Below are 26635 nucleotides of genomic sequence, written 5' to 3'. Positions count from 1 at the left end.
CCCGGTGGTGTTTGACCAATAGCTAAAGATGGACGAGAATTGATCCCGTAATGCAATCATTCTATTGTTCCAGTTCTAACTGTAGCCTGATTTCTCCCAAAGTTCTTATCTCGACATAAAACTAACGAAACAAGTGTCCCCGCTTGATCTCTGATGTCATCTGACAAATGTCCAGCAAGATGGCAAGAATCAGCCTAGCTTTACCTGTTAGAAATAGCAAGCCAAATGCTTTTGAATCAGATCCCAATGTTGGGTGTTCAAGAACCATATGAAAGGCAGATTTTCAATCACAGGACCATCCTGATTCCAAAAAAGGGTATGAAATTTCTATATAGAGCAAATATAGACCAAGATACAGGGGTCCCAGATGGACAGAATTTCGCTTTTATTAATATAGATTTATCTTAATTATATAATTTTAGAATTGTTATAGTTATTGCTGATAAAACAGCTGTTTCATAATGATATATCTGTGAAATTTATGCCAGAATGCCTCACAGCGGGACTTGAACCCCAAATCACACAAACTTCTTAACCAAACATCCCTTCTGGCTTCTGTCTATATACCTGGAGGTGAAAGGCATGTGTGCCTCTGTATATAAGGATATATCTGAATCTCAACAGTGTGTGTGTATACATATATATATATATGCACATGTATACATGCGTCTGTCTGAATGTGTAGGTGTGTGTATAAACAGGTGCATATATTTGTATGTGTGTAAACATGTATGTGTATAGAATCATGGATGTGTGTGTGCATGTGTACATAAATGTGTATGTATATGTGTATAAGTGTGTGTGTGTTGTGTATATATAGGAGTGTGTGTGTGTGTGTATATATATATATATATAAGCATGTATGTATTTGTGTTTATGTATGAATATATGGAGAGTAGGAGGAAGAGGAGGAAAAAGTCCAGCTGAATTGTCATTACTACCCCCCCACGCCCCGCATATATGTATATGTGTGGTGTGTATATATATGTGTGTGTGTATATGTGTGGTGTATATATGTACATTGTGTGCCTGTCATGTGAAATTTCATAGTCTGCTGAAAGTAGGTCAACTTGTATTTCTCATCAGTGTGTGTGTATAGATATATATATCCAGGCGTAGCCGTGTGGTGAGAATTTTGCTCCCCAACCATGTAGTTCTAGGTTCAAACCCATGGCGCAGCACCTTCGCTAGGTGACTTCTACTGTGGCCTTGGGCCGACCAGAGTCTTCTGAGTGCATTAGAATGGAAACTGAAAGAAGCCCGTCGTATATGTGTGTGTATATATATATTTATGTGTGTGCATATATATATACATGTATTTATATGTGTGTGTGTATATAGATATATATGATGGGCTTCTTACAGTCGCCATCTACCAAATCATCTCACAAGTCTTTGGCTGGTCCAATGTGTGGCGCAGCGGGATTGAACCTGAAGCCATGGGGTTGGAAAGGATATGGCTCGGTGGTTAGGCTGCTGTATGCATGACATGAGATTGTGGGTTCGATCCTCGACTCAGGTGGCATGTCCCTGAACAGAACCCTTCATTTCACATTGCTCTGGAGCCATGTGGGGACTGACATGTCAAAGCATAGACCCAGCATTTCCTCTGCTTATCATAAAAGCTGATTAATAGAGGATGAGGCTGGATTTGTACTCTGACTTTGTAAAACCCTCAACAGCAACAACTTCCCAAACAGACCCATGCGTTTGGAAGGTTGTCACCCGAGTGCTGCATGAGTTGTAAGGGATCACCAACAGATGGCAGGTGCAGGGAGACACTGTCAAGGCACTGACCCCCATTTCTTTAACTAATACGACTATTGTTTATTCTTTTATTTGTTTTAGTTGTGAGACTGTGGCCATGCTGGGGCACTGCCTTGAAGTCTTTTAGTCAAACAAATTGGCACCAGGACTTACTCCTTAAAGCCTACTACTTATACTTTTGCCAAACTGTTAAGTGACAGGGACATAAATATGCTGACACCGGTTGTTAAGCTGTGTTGTTGGTGGGAGGGGGGTGTTGGAAGCACAGACGTAGACACATAGATATATACTTACATATACATACATACGCACTGGCCTATGGTGATTATTGTATTGGATGTGCTGCCACACCCAGTGCCACCAAATTTCAAGCAGGAGCTTAACAAAAGTTTTCCGTTAAGATTTGTGATTAAATTAACGAGTAAGGTCAATATTTTATAATGAATTTGCATCTGTCGACAGGTGTTCAGTGCACACCTGGCACACCTGCAATATACGTCCTTGATATACATACATACATACACACACATATGTGCGTGACAGGCTTCTTTCAGTTTCCATCTACCAAATCCACTCACAAGGCTTTGGTCAACCCAAGGCTATAGTAGAAGACACTTCCCCAAGGTGCCACACAGTGGGACTGAACCTGGTACCCTGTGGTTGGGAAGTAAGCTTTTTACCACACAGCCACCCCTGCACCTATCAGCTTTATATCTCGTTTGTATTGTTGTGATGGCAGGCTTGGAAATTCCGACTCTTCATTCAGCTTCCCATTTCATTTCTGTTACTTTTTTGTTTTTGTTTTTCTCTACTCTGCCTTATTCTTTCCCTCCCCCTCTCTCTCCCCTCTCTCTCCCCCCTCCTCCCTCCCTCTCTCTTCCTCTCTCTCTCTCCCTCCCTCTCTCTCTCTCCTCTCTCTCCCTCCCTCTCTTCAAATATTCTTTTCAATCATTTCACTGTTGTTGCTTTTCTTTTTCCTTCAAATTTCATTTTCACTTCCTTGTTTGTCTATTTATAAATATCTGTCTGTGTCAGCGGCTCTGTCATTTGCCAGGGAACAACACACTTCATTTCATGTAACTCTAAAACACATGAGAATCAATTACCACCACCACCGCCACCACTACTGCTACTACTACTACTACTACTACTACTACTGATTTAGAGAGCAGTGCAAGCCATCAAAGTGACACTGGGGTAAAATATACAAAGCCCAGTATACCCATCATGACTACCCGCCTGATAAGGGTACATCAGGCACATGCATCACAACCATATGTGCGTGACATGGTGATCTCATATCAAGATAAACAGCACTTGACCTTGCAGGTGGGGCCCAGTTAGAATTTTCTTCTGGTTGAGTAGCCCATCCTGCTCAAAAGGTCCCTGAATAAGGTTTGTTTCAAAGATGATGAGCTAAATACCCATGTTTCCACAGGTGAATTATTCAAACCCCAAAGAATTCCTCTCAACACATGGCTATGATACCCCCCCCGCCCCAGTACTTCTGCTCATGATCAGAGATGCACATATCGTCAGCTACCAAGGGGCATGCTCAACTAGTTACAGTCAAGTAACTGACAAGCAAGTCTGTGGTATTGAGCAGAATATTATTATTATTATTATCATTATTATTATTATTATTATTATTATTATTATTATTATTATTTGTTATACACTCAACAGCTTAGACTGTTGGAAAAGAAAAGAATCCTAACATCGTGCTCCAACAAGTTGCCTGAAATGCCAAGAACCCCCCTAAAGTATTACAACAAGTAACCTTAGATGCCAAGAACCCTCCTAAGTATCCTAGCTGTCCCTGTTTTCTGCAGCTGTACGAAACTGGGTTTTATGCCTATTTCCTCTATCCTTCTGTTCAGATCTTTAGGGATCATCACCATCATCATCATCATCATCATCATCATCATCATCATCATCACCATCATCATCATCATCATCATCATCATCATCATCATCATCATCATCACATCATCATCGTTATTATTATTATTATTATTATTATTATCATTATTTCTTTTTCCAGGATGCACCTCCTTCCAGACATTTGCAGATGTGAGTACCTGTTTCTGTTTATGACCAAATTTTGGTGCCATCCGGCATGTGTTGCTGAGGTGTGTGTGTGTGTGTGTGTGTGTGTGTGTGTGTGAATGTGCATTTGTACACCACTTTCTGTTTAAGATTATGGAAAAAAAAAAGATAAAAAACCCAACCAAAGAAGATCGATATCTTCGAATAAAGTGTAAGAAGCTGGCCTTTCATTCCTGTCAATCAGGTTCCCAGACTTGAGTGCAGCAGACATTGACATTGGCCCCATGAGGGGGCAGCCAGGGAGAATGGATGGGCTACTAGCATACCTGGAACAGGTCTGCTGTTGCACAATCACACACACATAAACACACACACACACAAATACACACACACACAAACACACACACACATAAACATACACACACAAACACACTCGCTAGGCCCCATTATGGAACTGTTTACATATTTGGAACACTTCTGCTGTCACACACACACACACACACACACACACACACACATCCTAGATCATATTTCAACGTTGCTCACACAGTTGTGTGTGTGTGTGTGTGTGTGTGTGTGTGTGTGTGAGACAGCAGCCCCACCCCGGGTATGTGTGCAGTACTGCAATATGGTGCGCAATGCCTCTGTGTTTGTATGACATCAAATTTGTTAATTCTACCGTAATCCCTTAGTCATTCATGACCAAAGGGGCTCTTTACCCTTCTTTGCCCTATGGAGAGGAGGGACTGGTATGCATAAAACCATCCTGCCTGGACTTTGTGCCCCGGAGGGCAACTTTCTAGGTGCAATACCAAAGGGGCTCTTTACCCTTCACCTTTATTAAAGCAGGAGAGTGTGTTATTTGGTTTGTTGTTTGTAAAGGACTGCACAAAGTAAGGGAAGCAGTTGTATTAACCAAAATCACAAGATGCTATTCACTGTTGGATTAGTGAGGGGCAAAAGAAGAGCTGACCCAGCAGAAAGAGAACTCTGGCAGAGGAACTGGAACCCTGATTGTATGAGAGGACATGTCAAACCAAGTTAAAGCATGGTTGTCCTTGCATACAGGCGTGTCCCCTGCGTCCCTCTCCAGCTGAGTGTTCTTCATCTTGCAGGCTTCTGGCTGCTGCTACCACATAAAATGCATCTGTACCTGTTTGTTTTCCTGTAATTTTTCCAAAAAAAATTTATGGATAATTTTTCCTTCTCCAGTGTTTCGCTTGACTTGATTCATTTAAACTTATTCAAATTTCAAAACTTCTTACAACTTATCGATTTCTAAATTCTGTTTTCTGATTAAGAATAATCAAACTTTAAACCTCTTTAACATTTCTCTAAAATTTTTCTGGAACAAGTGAAATTCTTTTCTGGTTGGTTTTCACTTTTAAAACATTTTTAAATTGAGTGAAAATGTTTAAATTTGATATACTGATGTAATTTTTCTCACTAAACCTGATGTTGTTATTCAGTTGTTCCAGAAAAATTTTAGAAAAATCTAGAAAAGAAATCTCGAATGCAGTGGAGAAGTGAAAACAGCTAAGATCGATAAAATACTCTTAGAAAATGAAAACAGAAAACTTTATACCAAGCCACTACAGAGAAACCGTATCATTTAAAAAACAGTTAAGCATACTGTACCATTAAGCTACGTGAACTATTACATCTGATACCAACTTTTATAATGTTAAATATCTTAAAATGACCAAAATATTTTCATTTGTGTAAACAATCACCTTTATTTTTGTCAGTTAAAGATACACCACTTTTTTGATGCTAATATTTTTTGATGATTCATTTGAACACAACTGTTGTATAATTTTCTTCAATATTAGTTGATATATTTTGATTCAAAGTCAATCTTGGGTGTTACTTACCATATTTCATTACTTAAAGTCACAACTTTTCTCCTTGCTGATACTTTTTAACAAGGTTTTCACCAAAAGATTCTCCTCAATGAACACAGTCTTTTAAACCCAATTAATTTATTCACCCGCTGTCATGGGTGAATGATTCTGCTAGAGAGTGGACTTGAGGGTTATAACCTTTATGTGCTCCTCCACCATCGCCACCACTTTTGTCTGGCCCCTGTTGGGGCTGATACATTGCTAACTCCTATTTTGGTCACCAGTCTTCTCTATAAATAGTTAAGTCATAAGAGAACCTTGGGATGTGCAAGTAATAGTAGCCACAGTTTTAGCTTCTGCTTTACTGTTACGAACAGCAATAACTATCCAGTGTCATTTACCTCTTGTTATGAAGTCCATTTGTTCCTGCAAGAATTTTTTCAGTTATGCTGCACTGGGACACTGTTGTTTTCTTTCATTTGTGTGAATGTATTTATAACTCTGAGCACCTTTTCAAACTCCACCTGTCTAACACCCGTGGACATGTTTACAAAGTCAGAAAACAGCACAGCTCCCATGACTTTCGGAAACATTTTTTCACGCTAAGAGTTGCTGAAGCATGGAACAAACTGCCGACATCAGTTGTTAGTTGTCGGAGCACTGCATCCTTCAAAACTTCCATGCTTCCTGAGATTCGCCAACACTACACCTGATTTTCTCCCCTCCATACACGTGCAAGCATGTATCTGACTCATATACTGTTCGCTTTCCAGACATTTGTACATTACTGCATATGCTTTGTATGCACTTTTGACAAGTTGTGGTGCACCTGAGCACTGTATACAATAATTTCATTATTATTATTATTATTATAAATAATGTGTTTTTTCTTCTTGTTTTATTTATTTTCTGGTGCACGTATCACAACGACTGGAAGCTTCATGAATCCTGGGATATAATATCACATTTATATTCTTTTTACTTCTTGCCTTTCTGCTGCATCCGTGGCAATGCAACACAAGATCAGTAGCATAACCTGACCGGGTCCTCAACAACAGAAAACGACAAAACCGGAGCAGTGAGCATATATGGAAGTGGTGAGGTGTTGACAATGGTCGCTGGTGGTGCCCAGCATGGAGGGGATGTTGAGTCAAGGTCGAGGGTCAGTGAGGAGGAAGTAAAGAGAAGCAGGTGGTTGATCATAGAGCGCATAAGCATGAGCAACAGTGTCCCCAGTACGAAATCAGCCAGAAGGGCAGCAACAGATTGCAAGCTTCCATAGCATGCCAACTGATGGAGGTGGTCATGGGAATGCATTGGGGGACACAATGATGATATTGTTGGTCTAGAAGCAAGGCAGAGGTGTAGTCTTCACAGCTGTGGCAGCGGATGAGGTCATAGCCATGACATCAAGGCGAAGGTGAGGAGGAGTCTGAATGTGAAAAATGATGAATGACCAGAGATGCTGTCAGCGGTGCATATGATGGTGAGGAGCAGGCAAGCATGAATGAGTGTATGAGCAAGCATGGTGGCTGCCTGGGTGCAAGGCGGAGTGCAACAATGACAGCGAAGGTGAGGGCACTCATGTGCCGATGTATGAGGTAGTGGCAGCACACTGAGGACTTGCTGACCTTGTAAGGTCAAGAGGCATGTATCGATTTATCAGAAAAGACGAGGACTGTAAATGTTTGAAATAATCAGCAAATATTTTAAGAATTGTGAAATGAAAAATTGCACTTAGAAATTTTCCTCACTCACACTCATCAGATTGAGAAATTATGGGTTAATACACATTTACTAATAGCTGTGAAGATTATATTTACCCTGCATTTCACTGTAGTGTAAATCTTTGTCAAGAAAACATGAGAACCGAAAATGTTGGAAATCAGTCACAAACCTTTTGAAAATTTCCAATTGAAAAATTGTATTTCATTAGGTTATTTTTGTATTATCTGAAATAGAATACCCGCATATCGATTAATCTCATTAAATTGAATTAATATTTGTATATATATATATATCCAAATATATATATATATATACAAATATATATATATATATATATATATAATATATATATAATATATATATATATATATACATACATACATGCATATTTTTTCTTTTTGTTCTTGTAGTTTCAGCTCATGTTGTGACCATGCTGGAGCACTGCCATTTGCTACTCTGTTTTTACTGAGAGTCTCCTCTAATATGTGGCCCATGGTGAAGAATGGAGTTTGATGTTGCTTATCCTCATTTGCACCTCTTGCCGTGAGGTAGGTTCATCTGGGACTCTTGACAGGAAGAGGTCCAGCTTTGATTTTAAAACCCCTACATCCACTTTGTGCAGGTTCCTCAGGCTCTTTGGGAGAATATTAAAAAGCTGTGGGTCCCTGAAGCCCAGGCTATTGCAGTAACAGGTCCTGAAGTGCGATGGCATTGCTGGGATCTTTGGCACTATGTAGTATTGGCCCCTTCTGGCATGGTGTAGCTTACAATGCCAAATTTTGGCACAATTCCTTCCAGGATCTTACGGATATATATTATTGCATACCTCTCCCGTCTTCTCTCCAGGGAGTAGAGTCTTTGCTGTGCCAACCTTTCCCAGTAGCTGAGCTGTTGCAAAGAGATGATCTTCTTTGTGAATCTTCTCTGGATTGCTTCAAGGTCCGCTGTTAATTTTACTCTGGTGGGTGACCATAGCTGTGAGCAGTAATCCAGGCAGCTGAGGACGAATGTCGCCAGAGAACCATCATGATTTCCTTATCTCTGGTTCTGAATGTTCTTAGGATCCATCCAGCCAGTCATCTGCACTTATCGCCATCCTGGTAATGTGCACTTGGAAAGAGGTATCCTCACGCATGTCGATACCCAGGTCCCTCACAGACTTAGGCTCTGGAATTGAAATTCTCTGTGGACCGGTGTATCCTGTAAGTTTAATATTCAGTTTTGGATGCTGGTAGTGCAGGGCCTGGAATTTTTCAGCATTAAACTGCATATTATTATTCTCAGCCCATCTGTAGATTGAGTCCAACTCCTGCTGCAGGTGTGCAACATCGCTGGGTTCTGTATATTCTGCGAGACTTTCGTATCGTCTCTGCATAGCTTGCCAGTGTGGCTATCCGGGCATTTGAGGGCATATCTGAGAGGGGCTACTATAAAAAGCAGTTGTCCCAAGACAGTGCCCTGTGGAACATCGCTCACTATTTGTGTGTTCATAGAGGTGGCTCCATTAACCACTACTGCCTGACTCCTATCTTTCAGGAAGTCATGTAACCACACTCCAAGTTTTCCAGCTATGCTGAGGTCACGCAGTTTGTGGCATATCATACCATGATCCACCTTGTCAAAAGCTTTTGCAAAATCAAGGTAGATTACGTCCACATTTGATTTGTTGAGTAACTGCCTCAACACCCAGTCATAATGTTGTAAGAGCTGGGTCAGGCAGCTCTTACCTTGTCAGAAACCATGCTGGGTATCACTCAGCATGGAAAAAATACCATCAGAGCAAGCCGAGCTGTGCCTGAAAAATATATGGGGAGATATCAGCTTTGTCTGCCATGCCCCAAAGTTTGGCTACATCAAGGTCATATTCCAGTGGGAATCACTAACACATAAACATTCAACTGTACATTAAAAATGGAAGAGTTCTCTTTAATTGCTATTTATCTGGGACAGAGAGTGATCCAAATAAATATAAGTAAAATACCACCAGAAATCGATTTCTGGTGGGTAGTGAAAACCGTGGTGCTGGAAGATTCTAGAAGCCTCCTAGAAATGAAAAAAAATCCAAAAGGATGAACTAGGGTGGGACAGGGTCAGAAATTCTACTGCAAGTAAAACCAGAAACTATAGAGAAAATTCCCGACATAATAGAAATCCCTGGAGACAAGCATCTTCAGGTAATCGTGGAAGGAAGAAGGCCACAATGTTACTTCTGTGGTGATTCAGGCCAGGTCAGAGTCTATAGTCTGAGGGAAAGAAGAAAAGGGGAAAAAAATGATCCACAGCAACCATTAACACCACTGCAACCACAATAACAACAGACACCACAAGAAGGGCAGCAACAGAGACAATTGGACATAAGAACATTCACAAAAACCACAACAGCGCCGGCAGCAGCTGCAGCTACAACATCGACTGGAATGGAAACAACTGCATAATGTCAAGCAGAATGCACAGCAGCAGCAGCAACAGGGAACCCCCCCCCAAAAAAAAATAATGGCAACACTGTTAACAGCGCCAACAGTAAAACAAATACCTGCAGAAGAAATACCCGTCCCCTATTCAGCTAAGGAAAATGAGAGAAATAAGGAGGGACAGGCATGTGAAAGAGTCACAGGGAAAGGAAGGAAAAGACGGAAGGGCACAAACGATAACCAGAAAAGAAAAACGTCCAAGAAAATGGAGGAGGGAAGGTGCAGTAAGAATAGCACACCATGCATACACACACACACAACACACACACACACACACAGAAGCATATTTGTAAGAAATTCCATGAAAAATATCCATTTTTCTGCAAGTTATTAGGGAAGAAGCATATACATCATCAAGGAACCTTTATACACATGTATATTTATATATACCTACATATACACACATGTCTTTGCTATGTTTTTTAAACACAAAACTCATAGATGCATACTTTTATAATATTTTACACTTAAACTGCCACGGGACAATATTTTTAGAGTTGCTTCTTAAAGTGTCCTTCACTTTTTTGATGAAAAACGATGCAAATTTCAGAGTATTTGGCTGTTATTTCTAGCACGATGTTAGGCCATCTATAGGACAATATTTGACGTGAATACTTTGTAAATTGTCCTTCGATTTTTATTAGTGATGAAATAAAAATGTGAAGGTTTTTGTGGCTCTTTCTAGCATGAAATGAGACCATATACAGGTCAATTTTATTTATGAATGCTTCTTATCTGTCCTTCAAATTTTATATGAAAAGTAAAGTGGTTTCTATTTCTAGCATGAAAAATGACCAGCTATGGGAAAGCTTTTACTGAATGCTTCTTAAAGTGTCCTTCTCTTTTTTTATGAACCCCCAACAGCAACAACAACAACAACAACAACCCTACGAGGACGAAAGGCAATGTTTGTGCGTGTGTGCAGTTGGAATGTCACTGCAACAACAACAACAACAATCTATTCTTATTAAACGTTAAAAACTGTCAGATGCAGACTGCACACACGCACACACAACGCTGATGACGATGATGGAAGCGGTGGCGGTGGTCGTCTGCTGTTTTTGTTGTTGTTTGTTGGTCGTCTGTCTTTTAATGGAGAATCAACGATTATGAAAGTCTCTGGTTTCGGACAAGACATTCCTATACATACATGCATGCGTATATATATATATACACACACACACAAACATACATACTTCTAGCCTTATTTCTATACATACATTCCTAAATATGTGTGTATATATATATAAACGCATGTACATATACTGTATATAAATATACACACACACACAAAGAGAGAGTGTTGAGGAATGTTACAACAATAAGTGTTAGTGTGTAGAATGCAATGTATGCGATGCAAGTTCGATTCCCGGGCGAAGCTATTTACAAGAAGAAGAAGAAGAAGAAGAAGAAGATTGAAGTTTAATATTTCTGGAAATATTTATTTGTCAAAATAAAAGAAAGCAAAAGATTGACGTCCAGGAATAATTCCAAAAACCATCAAAGAATTGTCTGAAACATCCAAACCAAGAACTTCAAAGACTTCATTATCATCCCCTCTGAGGAGTAAATATTTTGGATTATCTTCTAATCTCAGGATTTCATCATCTTCAGATGTTTCCTCTTCAATATGTCGAGGTATTTCGTAAATATTGTTTATGAAATCTGTTATATAAACACATTCACCAATTATGGTCAGACGAGGTCTTGCAGTATAATAATATTCCAGACCAAAAACCCTTTCTTCTGCTATTCTTATCCTCCTCACCAAAGACTTTTCCCTGAACCATTCCACTAAACAAAAAACTTCCCTCACTCCTAACATGTTCATCATATCCCCCCATCTATTCTTATCCTCATCCTCCTCCATCTCCCTCCTCAAAACAACAACATCACCAAAAGATGTGACTCCCACACCATCCACCACCCCTTCATATCCCTCAAACCTTCCCCATCTTCTCATCTTCCCATCACACACTTCATCTTTACATTTCCCATCTTTGATATCAACCACATCCACATAATAAGGGTCAAAGATGTCGGAGTCAATGCAATAATAGTAATCCTTGTTGTTCTTCCATATTCTTCGGTATTTCTTGTGTCTCTCTTCTTGTGTTATGTCTCTAATATAATGACCACCACACACGAGTTGATTGTCGTTGTATTTATAAATCCTGTTGTAGTATTTCTCAGTTGTGATGGTTTTTAAACGACGGAGATCCCGGTTGAAGACCCTCATTTCTCTCCCAAAGGCGACAATGAAACATTCCTCTGTCCACCGACATATGTCCAGTGCTGGTCGTTGTTGTTGTTCATGTTGAAGTATGTCCACTGTTGTTGTTGTTGTTCTGATTAATGTGACACTTTCTCGAAACATCAACACACTCACATTCTCATCTAACTTAATTAGTTTACTGTTCCGGTTCCTAATGTCCAACAAATTATAATCAACAGGTTCCTCGAATGCAGGAATGGAAAAAGGGACCATTGCTGTCCTATATGGAAGTCTCCTCACTGATATTTCATCAATTCCTGAATTATTAATCTCCGCTATGTAATTACCACATCTCACCTTTAATCTACCTTTACCAATTATTTCACCTGATTTACCTCTTCTTCTTCCTCCTCCATCTCCATCTCCTCCTATGAATTCCAATTTATTAATTAATTCATTACTGAATATTTCCTTGTTCGTTTCAGATGTAATGGAAGGGAAACGAAGACCAGAATCAAGATTTAATGATGACACAGATTCCAGAATGTTCACTTGGTCCCCATCAATCTTTATGCAATGACATTCAATCAATTCATTATGTACACACCAGTAAATACCCGCCACTTTTCTCCATATTACACCATAAGGGATGAGACTCGACCAAACTTGAGATGTCTGCAAATCTTTTCCATTCAGTTGAAATATTTCTTTCCTTTTAGGAACCGTGGCCATTATGTGTGATTCTTTTGTAAAACACACACCACCAACTAAACTTGCAACATTTCTGTGACATAGCAACTGGCCGTCTTCATCGAATATTTTAACAATTCCATTATTGGCTTTTTCACACACAACTGTCTTTCCTTCCTCAGAGACATCAAAATCTTTTACTTGAACAGGACATTCGTCTGTTTGTAAACGAGCAACCGGGAAGCTGTCTCGATTCACCATAAACAACCCTTCAACATACAATTCATTCCTTTTTCCCCGCCTGGGGCTTCCAACAAACCTTGGTCCTTTACAGTCTATACTGGAGAATTCTACTCTATCTTTATAAATTTTTTCATTTAAAAATATTCTCTTGTATTCCCCATTCTGGGTCAAACACAAAATGTTTCCATATCCAGATAAACCAAAACATTTCTCCCACTGACCATAAATGTACAAAAAACTGTCATCAATTGTCATCCTGTCATCACCAAAAAAACAATCCATGTAGCGTCTGACTGAATGTAAATATTGACCACCACTGTTGAAGAAAATGATGAATCTTTTGTTTAAGACAATGATGACATCTTCATCAGTAACTTTAATATCCTGGATTTTATCAGAATAATCTCCATCTTCTCTTCTTATTAATGGTTCAGGTATGTCTATTTTTTTTATTTCCTTCACACTCGAATGTATTTCATCAATATCAACAAAATGCAAATGTCTTACATCTCCCTCTTCACTAAAAACCAGTTGATTGTTTGATAAAGAAGCCACACATTCATATATATTTCTCGTTTGGTAACTTACCAACGACAATGGAAACTCCACTTTTAATGTCTGCAGTTGGTATTTATCTTCAAGAAAATCCCAACTCGCAATGACCAGTGTGTTTGACTGCCATCGACATATTTTAATATGTCTATAAACATTCACTTTGATTGAATCCAATAGTTGACCATCCAATGTGAATATCTTAATGTTTCCATTCACCCAGTCCCATCCTGCAATCAGATTATTTTCAGTAAGAACCAAACGATCAATCCTCGCTGGTTCTTTGTCTCCCAAATGTTTAGGAGGAGGAATATGTTTGGCTTTATCAGAAACTGTCAGGTCCTGTAGATATAAAGTGGAAGACAACATTTCACTGAGAGAAATGTGTCTGGAAAATACATCCACCAGGTCGATATAATAATTAAGTTGATTATTAGTAACGAGATCATTAACCAACAAATTCTGATCGTTTATGGCAAACATACGGCTTCTGTCTATCAGATAAACAGACGTTTGGTCAATAGATCCACCTTGGAGACTGAGGGGACGTTTCACTTGGGACATTAAAACACTGGGGACCATCTGACGACCGCCTTGACCACCACCATTAATGTGCTTGAAGAAAGCTTCTGTTTCGGACTCTGAATCACTGGAAACCATACCATCACTACTACTAATACTACCATCACCACTACTAATACTACCGTCACTACAACTAATACTACCATCCCTACTACTAATACTACCATCACTTCCACCACTCTGATGATGTGCTCTGCCATGAACACCACCACTAATGTCCTTGAAGATAGCTTCTATATCAGACACTGAATCACTGCATATCATATTAAGAATACTTCTAGTACTAATATCACTGCCATGACCACCACCACCACCTATTCTAGTGTTGTACTGAAAAGCTTTTCCCCTAGTAACAATTAATAGCTTTTCTGTTTTCTTGTCTATTGATAATGATTTTACAAACACAGGGATATTAATTGTCTTAATTACTTCAACTTGATTATAATAATTGATGGCTAAAATGTCTAAATGTGATGGTTTATCACAATAACTAACAATTTCACATTCACCCATCTTACACACCCGTACATAAGGCTGCCTTAATTTTACACTTCTCACTGTCTTTGATAGGTTTCCGATGACCCTTAATTGTTTCTGTAGGGGTAATGTGACCCCTATATGATTAGAATCCCATCGACATATATCTGTGGCTGTAGACGGCAGAGATAATCTGGACACAATGTCTCCTTCCTCAGAAATGTACAACAAGCAATCATGCTTGATGTCAGAGACCACCAACTGTCCATTGGACAGATTACATATTTCACCAATGACAAGTTTTTGGTCATTCTCCTTTTCTTTGAGTCGTAGATTTAGATTTCTGATATAAGGATTTTTAATGGGTAAAAGACAGCCAGACGACCGGTCTTGATACTTGTAAAGAAGAACCCTGTTGAGTTGAGAGTCCGGGACATAAAGAGTTCCTTGGAAAACAGCAATGTGAGGGTGAACAGGGAAAGGCAGTTCCCACTGCCATTTCATTTGTCCATATAGATCGTAACATCTGAGAATAGAGTGTCTCCTGAAGAGGACATAGAAATAAACATTATCAGAGTAGATGTGATGAGGGTGGCCATAGAATGGAAGGTATTTTTGAAAAAGTTCTTCACCACATGTGGAATAAAATACCATTTTATTTTCGTTTCCATCTACGACTACAAAATTAATTGGAGTTGCAGCAATGCTGACATTATGATGTCCCAGAGAAATTCTTTCTGCAATGTCAACTTTATCTTCGTTGATCAATAGGATATGGACCTCGATTTTGTTTTTAGTGGTGGTCACAGCTAGACACTTATTTGATACAACATGACATATTTTCATGTAACCAGTTTGCACCTTTATTAAAGGGCCTTTTTTGAGTTCAGGACAGGTGATATACTGAAATCCTTTCATTTCACAATAAAATACCAGGAATCTGTTTGCATCTATTCTACAACAGAAAGAAGGAAGCTCAAGGAAAACTGAATTATTTTGGTTAATTATTTCCCCATTATCAGTGAATAATTTAGCTTTCTTGTTTTTGTAAATTATTAATATAGAAGATGTAGACATAGGTAGAATATTTGTAATGTTGTAGCAATCCTCAATATAAATATAGTTGTTCAATGTTGGGGTCCATAGCTGGGGTTTATATGACTGCCTGGGCCAAAAGTCTTCATTTGTTCCAATGATATGAAGGACATCAAAATAATCGGTTACAAAAATGTTTTCTCTGCCAACAGAAATATGGCGGCATTTCATGCCAATTTCTCTTGTTGTCACAGCACCTGTACCTGATATCCGATAAATAATATGTCCCTGGAGGACATAAAAATGGTTTTGGTACACAGAGATGTGGCTTGGAATGTCCAGGGAATTGGTATCCACCTCAAATAACTGCTGACCATCTACATTGTAACAGGTAACCCTGTTAATATTGGAAAAGGATACTAAAAGTTTATTTTGTGCTCCTACAGCAATATCTGAAGGGGTTTCTTTCGTTATGAATTCGTATTTTATTCTATTCTCTTCCCAGTCAATGACGTATATGGTCTGACCAAACATTTCTACACCTATAAGCGTAGAATGTTCCAAATAAGAAACCAAGATTAATCCTAGCTGAATTCTTTTGATTCTCAAACTTAAAGGGTTGATAATAAGAATCATTTTTCGGAAGGGCAGGGTGGCGAGGACTGTGTCTTCACTGATTCTTGTAAAATCAGTGACAGAAGATGAGCAACGAACATCGTTTCTTTTGCCGTCTCTTGTTATACAACATATTGTCATAAAGTGGCGGGAATATGTTACAATACCCCCTTGTATGACAACAATATTGGATATTGGGTTGCTTAAGTCTTCACCAGATTCCTCAATCTCTACTTCTCTGGTCACAACTGCCGAAGAGGACGAAATTTTGTGGTTACTTTTGGTGGTTCAATGGTCTTGTGGTTGTATGGGTTACAGGTGACATAAATGTCAAAGAGTCTTTGTTGAAACCAATCAAGTTTTGGTGAACAAATCATTATTTTGTTTGCAAATTCCAGAAATCTTGGCATTTTACGTTTGATATTACGTAAAATTCGAGATCCATTTAAACCCAGAGAGTCCATGTGATTACATTTATCCTTTACATAATCTATAAACGTATTGATGTGGTCTGTTTTGATTAGTGCTCGGTAACATGTCACAATATGAAGGAAACTTGGTAACATGGACTTTTCCTGTTCTTTAGATTTCTTTGTGTCTTTTCTTTCCTGTTCTCTTTTCTTTGTGTTTTGTGTATGTAATATTTGGGTAATAATTGGTGTAGTTTCCTTATAAATTGCTGTTGTATCACAGACTGTGGCAGGAATGAGAGCCAACATTTTGTTTTCTTCATTAATCTTCTCCATTTTATGAATATAGAATTATTATCTTTTTCTGTTAAATATATTCTTTTTTGTGGATTTTGTTTTCTTCCTTTGGAATACAATTTATCTCTTCAAAATTCACTAATTTTTACATGAAAGCTGAAATAAAATGAAAACTTTATTAGTTTTGTGAAAAGCTTTTGATAAAATAATATTTACTTGATTCATTCAAAGAATTATTTCAAGGAAAACACACATTTCATTAAATATATAACCAAATTGTTTATTTGACAGTGAAGTTAAACATTTAAACTGTTTCCAGTGGAATAATCATTAGAAATAAAACTTGAAGATATAAATACACCATTATCTTTATTGACTGAATATAAGTGATGGTGAAAAGTTTTGTAGTAAGAAGGAATATAAATATTTTGTTGAGGTTATTTCTACAGATATTATCGGTAGAAATTATAGCCAGGACTGATTTCCTGCTACAACATTTCATATCGAAATGTCAGATGGAAACAAACAATGAGATCAAAGAGAAAAACATCTGTTGTTTGTTCTCATTGTTTGTTTACATCTGACATCTGGATAGGAAAGGTTTTAGCAAAAAATCAGAGCCAACTATAATTTCTATGGAATATCAATAGAATAATGTGAAAAACACTGCTAACAAAGTAGAATGTGGTGTTGACTTCTAAAACGATTTAATATATTTTACAGGAATTTATGGTTGCATAATGAAATATCACGTCCCTACAAATCAGGAATATAAGTATTATTAATAATTATATGCACTGGAAATGATGTGACAGTCATGGTTGGCTTGGTTTCCATCATATTTACCTGGATTCACAGATACCAATAAAGCTGGAGATGAAACTGTTCTTAACCTGACAAATGCTGTAAATCTCTCGACATTTCAATATAATCCACACAATTATCATACACAACATTGATTAACTCGGAAAGCTTATCCAAAGATGGGCTTTCATATAATCACACTGATAGACAGCATATTGAGAGGATCGTTATTATTTGTTGCTGATTGAGATCATAAAGATTGGTTAATGAATAAGCCCAATTAATGAAAGGTAGGTTCATCTTAATTATCTTTAATATAAGGGACAATGTTTGGGTAGCAATGAGAAAGATGTGTTTGTATGAAAAAGGGGTTTGGCAGGTGAAGTGTGTTTTGTTTTGTGTTAGGTGAGGAGTTATAACTTGGTGTAGTTTATTATGAAGTATTGGGGGTTTAATGAGGTGGATTAGGAAATATTGGTGGGGTGTTTAATGATATTCTGGTGACCCATCATCATCAGAATGATCCTCCACCCCTCCTTGGTCTATGAAATAATGACTGTTACTCTATTGACCCCAGGAGGAATGAAAAATAAAAGAGACCTTGTTCAGGATGTCAGCTCTTTGAATATACATGGACTAAACAACAACATATTTTTGGGGAAAAGCTGGATAAGGCTATGTTGTTGTTATTGCTGTTGTTGTTGACAACAAAGTTTATACAGAGAAAAGCAGATAATTGCCAATATTTCTATTGTAAAATTAAATTGGAATGAATGTTTATGTTTCATTTGTGCCATTCTACTTGGTTTATTTTGGGGAAGAAAAACCTACAAAACCCCTCATAATAATTAGACTTTAATCTAATTGTAGATGTATTTATATACACATGCATACATATATATGAATGAATGTGTATAATATATACACAAGGATGCACATATGTATATTTATACATGTATAATATATACACACGGATGCACATATGTATATTTATACATCTATATGTCTGTATGTATGTATGATGATCATCATTTTACGCCCACTTTCCATGCTGGAATTGGTTGGATGGTTCAAAGAATATCTTGCCTGAAGTTACATTTTCTGGTTTTCTTTCTACAGCAGGATGCACGTAAAAAGAACCCACTACACTCATGGAGTGGTTGGCGTTAGGAAGGGCATCCAGCCGTAGAAACTTTGCCAGATCAGACTGGGCATGGTGCAGCCTTCTGGCTTCCCAGACCCCTGTTGAACCGTCCAACCCATGCTAGCATGGAAAGCGGATGGTAAATGATGATGATGATGATGATATATACATATATATATATATATATATATATATATATATATATATATATATATATATATATATATATGTATATGTATATATATACATATATATACCTTCACATACCCGTGTATAAATATTTGTGTCTATGTATGTTTATAGATATGAATCAATGAACGACAAAAGAACAAGAGTTACGTAGACACCTTCATTAGCTTCCAGCTGTTTCTGCTACAGGAAGCAGTGAACTGGAGGTGAGTGTGTGTGCGCGTAGGTGTCTGTGCATTTGTTTATGTTTGCAATCTCTTTTAAGTTGCTCCAAGCAGAAACATCTGTCAACCAATCACCCCCACCTTGGAAGACATGGGAAATAAGAACTTTTGTTCTTGCAAAATGGTTTTGGGTGAGCAATAGGAAGGCTGTCTGTCTGTAAAACAAGGCTACAATAATATATTCATCTAACCCATGCTAGCATACAAAATCAGATGTGCAATCAAACATAAGTAAACCCATGTTTATTCATTCATATACTCTTATGCACGCATAAACACATACACACATGTGTATGTGTGCATCTGGTATTAAGAAGATCATCCAGCTGTAGAAATCTTGCCAAATCTTTCATTGGAGCTCAGCAATGTCCTCTGGTTCACTGCTTCCTCATCAACTGTCCTACCCATGCCAGTTAGGGAAAATGGATGTCAAAACCTTTATAATACATCAGATGATGTATTTTCTTTTTTGTATTTTCCCTCTCATAATTTTGTTTGTTTTCTTGCCAGGTTCTTGTGAGTGCCACTCAGTCAAGTCTATGACTACACTCGATGAGGCTTACCAATCCTCACCTGGTTTCAAGCAAGAGAATATTTCCCCAAGTTCTTCCAACATGAACAGCACAATGGTTGTATATGTTTTCTGGTGGAACACTGCAAACAAACGACACTGTTTGACGTGACATTTGTTTATAATTCGCAGCAGATGTCAAGACAAGGAGACGTGAGCAGACATATGCACACACACACACACACACACACACATGCATACACATACATGTACAAATGTAGATGTGCATACATGAATATACACACACATGTATATACCATAGGATTTATCAGTTCCATGTACGAAACCCATTCATAAGGCTTTAGTCAACCTGGAACATTAGAAGAAGTTAATTCTTTAAGGTGCTGCAAAGTGGGACTGAACCTGAGACCACAAGGTTCTGAAGTGAATTTCTTAACCATACAGCCATGCCCCCACTTTTTTTTGGTAATATTCTGAAGATAATAATAATCCTTTCTACTATAGGCATAAGGCCTGAAATTTTGGGTGTGGGGGGTTAATTGATTATGTCATCCCCCAGCCCCTAACTGGTTCTTATTTTATCAATCCCAAAAGGACGAGGGGCAAAATCAACCTTGGTGGAATTTGAACTCAAAATGTAAACTTGGAAGAAATGATGCAAAGTATTTTGTCTGGCATTTTGTAACAATTCTGCTTGTTCATCACATTAATAATAATAAAGAAGAATAATCAATAACTATAACAATAACAACATCAATAATAATAATATTAGCAGCAGCAGCAAAAAACAACAACAACAACAGCAATGATTTCTTTTATGTTTTATTTAATATAATAAAAATGATTTCAAGTTTTGGCACAAGGCCAGCAAGTTCAAGGAGGGGCCAGTCTATTACACTGACCCAGTAGTACTCAACTAGTACTTAATTTATTGATCCGAAAAGGTGGAATTTGAACTCAGAATGTAAAGATGGACAAAATGCCGCTCAACATTTTGCTTTGCATCCTCACAATTCTGCCAGCTCGTCACAGTAATTATAAAAATAATTATAATAATAATAATAATAATAATAATAATAATAATGATAATAATAATAATAATAATAATAATAATAATAATAATAATAATACTCTCTTACTATAGGCACAAGGGCTGAAATTTGGGGTGAGGGGACTAGTAAATTACATCGCCTCCAGTGCATAACTGGAACTTATTGAATCGACCCCAAAAGGATGAAAGGCAAAGTTGACCTTGGTTGAATTTGAACTCAGAATGTAGTTGCAGATAAGTCATAATAATAATTATAATAATGATAATGGCATCAAATTTTAACAGAAGGCCAGCTTGTTCTGGAGAGCAGGTAAATTGATTACATCGACTCCAGAACACAAAAGGTACTTATTTTATTGACCCCGAAAGGATCAATGTTGATGCCGGCAAAATTTGAACTCAGAACGTAAAAGCAAACAAATAGCTCCCTAGCATTTTGCCCAGCATGCTAACGATTCTGCCAGCTCACCACCCAAATAATAGTAATAGTAATTAATAATAATAATAATAATAGTAATTAATAATGATAACAACCCTCCCTTTCCTATTTTATATCCTTCATATGTCCTTCTCTTCTTATACTTTCATCTCTCTCTCTTTCTCTCATTCCCTCTCTCCTTTTCAATATCAACTTCAACATTTTATTTCCCTTTTACATAAACATGTATATATTATGTGTGTGTGTGTATTTATATAGTGTACGTGTATATATGTATATATATTCTTTTATTCTTGTACTTGTTTCAGTCATTTGACTGTGGCCATACTGGAGCACTGCCTTTAGTCAAACAAATTGACCCCAGGACTTATTCTTTGTAAGCCTAGTACTTATTCTATTGGTGTCTTTTGCTGAACTTTAAGTTACAGGGATGTAAACACACCAACATCGGTTGTCAAGCAATGTTAGTGGGACAAAAATAAAGACACAATTACGTACCTATTTGATTTCTTAGCTTATATTTCTGTAAAATTGATTTACAAACTTTGAATTTTCCATGCAAAATAAAATCTAAAACTTTTTGTCATTAAATATAATTTACAATTTCTTTCTTTAGAATTCATCAAATATTTTTGAAATTGCTCAAAAAAATATAAACTTTCTCTTCTTGTAAAAGTATTTGAAATCCTGGACACATTTTTTATAGTTTATAAAATGGTAGGAGGAAATTAGCACAAACGTGAAGAGTGTGCGTATATATGTATGTATACCAGTGTGTATCTCTCTCTCTCTCACTTTATATATATATTTAATGCATTGCACATTAAAATGTTGATGTAGGATAAAGATGTGCTGAGAGAGAAAATATATGTTGTCACCAAATTGTTTAATATTTAAACAATTCTTCTTGTTTGCTTCAAGATATAAAATAGAAATGAAATCACCAGAACAATTCCATTTATATACAAAGTATAATATTAAAATCAAAATCAGTTAAAAAAATATATTTCATTGATTGAAAGAAGAAAAAGATCATTTACACAACGTAACAATTTTCAAAAAGAATTTGTTTATTGTATTTTTTTTATTGTTTATCAATCTATTTTTTCTGCTGATTCCAAAACTGAAATTATTTTTTGTGTCTCATCAACAGTTAAAAATAATATGTCGACTTTCAATGTTATTATATATTCGGTATTGTTATAATGTTCCGAACTAATGTATGTCTAATTTTCCCTTTCAGACCAATTACTAAGTTGTGCTACTTTCAGGATGGCTTCTAGAATATGTAAAAATTCTCCAGATACATTTTGCTATGTGTGTGGTTATTATATTGGAAAAAAGCAGGTATTACATAAGATTGTGAAAGGTGCCAAATTGTGGATAGCGTACTGACTATTTCGGAATGCCCATGGGTGATCAGGACAAACCACAGGCCCCCACATGTGATATGTGGAAGCTGTCAGTCTACTCTAGAATGATGGTTAAGAAGTACAGGAAGGTCAATGCCTTTTGCCATTCCAAGGGTATGGAGAGAGCCAAAGAACCATCACGATGACTGTTAGTTTTGTATGATCGATGTGACAAAGTACAGAAAAGTGAAAAGAAGACAAGCTCTTCAGTATCCAGACATACCATCATCTAGAGCACCTGACAGTTTACGGGTACCACTACCACCAGAAAATATTTCATCTGAAGAGTCAACATGTAGCAGAAGCCAAGAAATGGCAGAAGCTTTCGTACCATGAACGACTTCAGAGCCTCACTTTCCAAATCAGAGTGAGCTAGATGATTTAATCAGGGATCTGGGTCTTACTAAATCAGGAGTTGAAATTCTTTCAAGGTTGAAGGAATGGAATCTACTGGGGGAAGACTGCAAGACATCTGTGAACTGGAAATGCCATGAAGTGAGGATCATGGTGAGAGATTTCATCAGGACGTCGCAACTATGGAAAGAAGATACCAAGGACGATGGGATACTGCTATGATGGGAGATTATATATGGTCTCTAGTCAGAAGAGATGAAGGTATACACTCTAGAAAATCTCGATCGTCAAAGCACTTCTCATCTTAAGAAAAGAGTTATCAAGGCATTTACAGTGCAGAGTTTTATTGTTTCTTTTTGTTGTAACTAATATTATACTTCCTAAATACCTTTCAATAAATGAAAAATTACTAAATGTGTAATTATCCTTACAATACTAGAATAGATTGAACCAGCAAAGTGCTGTAGAGAAAAGTTACAAATATAACGAGCAAATATGAAATTAGGAATAAATAAATAACTATCGATGTTAGGTAAAAATGAATGTGATTTTTGAATTTAGTGGCAAAAAATGCTTATATGAACATTAAAAAATACAAATAAACAAAACATGTGTTACATTGTGTTAGTAGAGTCGTTAGAACGTTGGACTTAGACACAAACTTAATCAGGCTATAAATTTGTTTTTTACTTATTTTGCTTTCTTTCTTTTTATGGAAAAATCCGATCCTCAATATTGAAATTTGTATACATATATAGCTACACACACACACTACCTTGTGGTATTTATACAAACTCTTTGTCTACTGAGTTCAAATCCTGCCGAGATTAATTTTGATTTTTTTATTATGCAAGGGTCGATAATTAAAATGCCAGTCTGAGGTGGTGGTCTGATGGATTTATATATTTGACAAGATGCCTTGTAGTATTTAATGTGGTTCTTTGTGATCTGAGTTCAAATCCTTTTGTTGCCTCCCTGGGTTGCAGACTTAATCTATCACATTTTTCAACACCATCACCTGGCCCTTGAGATGCTTTTTAGGAGGGGATTTCTCTGGTGTATGCATTCATGTTAGGTCTCTTGTTTTGAGAATGTCTATCTTCCATTCACCACATTTGAAGACCCTGGAAATATACAGGACCATCGGCAGGGCCCTTCTCCCTTGCTAACCTTTTAAAAAATTAAGTTTACAAAACACTAATAATTTAACAGCCATAAAATTAATTTACAAATTTTAAATTTCACTTGAGAATTAGAAATCCACTGTAAACTACCTAAAATTGTGTATCCTTAGATGAACATATCCATTCCTCTAATTCCCATTAAATAGTTTTGACATAGTCATAACCAAACTATACTTTATTTTATATTCTGGAAATGAAAATGTTTACTTGTAATGTAACAGTGTAAAGTCTTTGAAAATTTTCTAGTCGAAAAAATACTGCCTGAAAATAAAACAAATTCCAATATAAAAGTTATGCTTCAAAATAGTTCTAATGAAGCTTTAACGAAGTGTATTGGTAAATTGCGTATTAAATAAAATAATTACCTGGATTACTTGTGTTGAGGTGTTTATTCTAGCCTGAAGACTGTCTCTCTCAGAAATATCATGCAAAGGTGGCAATGGTTTGGCTAGTATACTGCACTTAAAGTTATATTTATAATCTACCAGGAAGAAGTTTCTAGATACCTGGTGGGTGTTACCTTGTCATGGGTATGTATCTTGGTTTAAAAGTATGTGTCTGTTGTGTATAGGTATGTGTGTGTATATGTTGGTGTGTTGTAGTATATGTTAGCCAGATTACATCGACACGCCTATCTCAGATTAACACAGACTATATGAATGACACCCTCTCCCCACCTCCCATCCAATTCTATATTCTTTCTTTCTCTCTTTACATCCTCTCCAACATTGCCACCACCACCACCACCTCTCCATGCATTTCCATTCAAGTGTTTCATGTTTCTGAACCAATCATATTCACTTATTTTGCCTTCTTTCTTTATATGGAAAAATCCCATCCTCAACATTTAAATTTGTATACATACATATATAGCTACACACACACACATGTACATATATATACATATATATACATATAAACATGTACCTACAAACACACCCATATACATACACACATACAGGCATACCTTTTCCAATGAGTTGTAGTGACCCTAACATCGTATACAATAAGCCCATTATAGTTATTATTATTATTATAATTAATAAGAATCATTAGCATACAGGGCAAAATGCTTAGTGGTATTTCACTTGTCACTATGTTCCAAGTTCAAATTCCACCGAGGCCGACTTTGGTTTCATCTCCCCAGGGTCAATAAAACAAGTATCATTTGAGTACTGAGGCCATGTAGTCGACCGTCCGCTTCCCTACAAAATGTCAGGCCTTGTGCATTTAGAAGAAAGGACTGTTATTTGTGCAGTGAATGACTTCATCGTTAATGTGTCGGACATTGAACGAAGCAAGGAAGGAGAATGCTTTAGAGTAGCTAACCCTGATAGAAATAACAGCCAAATCTCCTTCTAGTCAGATTCTATTGTTATAGGAATGTATATATGTATGTAATGAGCCAATGACCGAGAGCTCTGTATGGCTGTTAAATCACAAGAATTCTATTTTGATCTGAGCTTTGTGTACTAAAGATCTTTAAAGTTTGATATTTTCTAAATCCCTAAGTTCCGCACATTTGGTAACATTGGCTGCATCTCTTTTCATTTTTTGTGTTAGCATTTTATCTGCCATAAGGGATCAGAAAGGAGCCCTTTAATTGGTTTGGAGAGAGTGATATACTGATAATTAAATATCCTTAAATACACCACACACACACTGTCCATATACATATATCTATGTATGTGTGTGTGTATATATCTCCGTATGTTACTGTATATAATATCAAATTATTCCTCACGATTTTTTCATGTAAAATGTCTGTTTTCTACTGAAAAATATTCTATTTCAACAGACATTCTTTGTTGCAGAAAACAAAACCTAAGAAAAACCAATGTATATATAATCCCTCTCATCAATGTATATATGTGTGTATATAAATGTATGAATGTGTGTCTGTATATATGTAGGTCAGTAAGCACATGTATGTATGCAGGGGTGAGTATGTGCATGCATCTGTAGCTGTATATATGTGTGTATGTTCATATTAAGTATATGTATAGACATATGTAGTAAGTATATATACAAAGGTAAGTATATATATAAATATGTAATATATATATATATATATATAAATATATATATATACGTGTATATATAAACATATATATGTGTATATATATGTATGTATATCTGCTGAGCTGGCAGAATCGTTAGTACACCAGGCAAAATGCTTAGCAGTGTTTTCATCTGACTTTATGTTCTGAGTTCTAATTCCATGGAGATTCGCATTCAGGGACGATGGCCACTGGGACTGATGCAATCAAAACTGGAGCATTCCACGAATCTGCTGGCCTTGTGCCAAAATTTGAAGCCAATATATA

General features: G+C 36.9%; 2 protein-coding genes across 2 annotated transcripts in view; both read right to left on the bottom strand.

Moving 5' to 3' along the window:
- Nucleotides 1-26635, bottom strand: part of LOC118768599 (gastrula zinc finger protein XlCGF7.1-like) — a 286325-nt gene that overhangs the window by 115833 nt on the left and 143857 nt on the right. The gene's annotated exons all lie outside the window — the stretch shown is intronic.
- LOC118768601 lies at nt 11286-12102 on the bottom strand. Its single transcript, XM_036515385.1, has 2 exons — nt 11731-12102; nt 11286-11682 (listed from the first exon to the last, which is right to left on the bottom strand). The coding sequence occupies exons 1-2, from the start codon at nt 12096-12098 to the stop codon at nt 11301-11303; spliced, it is 750 nt and encodes a 249-aa protein (XP_036371278.1). The 5' UTR covers nt 12099-12102; the 3' UTR covers nt 11286-11300.

Source organism: Octopus sinensis, linkage group LG30, assembly GCF_006345805.1.
Source record: "Octopus sinensis linkage group LG30, ASM634580v1, whole genome shotgun sequence".
Lineage (NCBI taxonomy): Eukaryota > Metazoa > Mollusca > Cephalopoda > Octopoda > Octopodidae > Octopus > Octopus sinensis.
The sequence above is the reverse complement of the archived record's forward strand: the minus strand, read 5'-3'. Positions and strand labels throughout refer to the sequence as shown.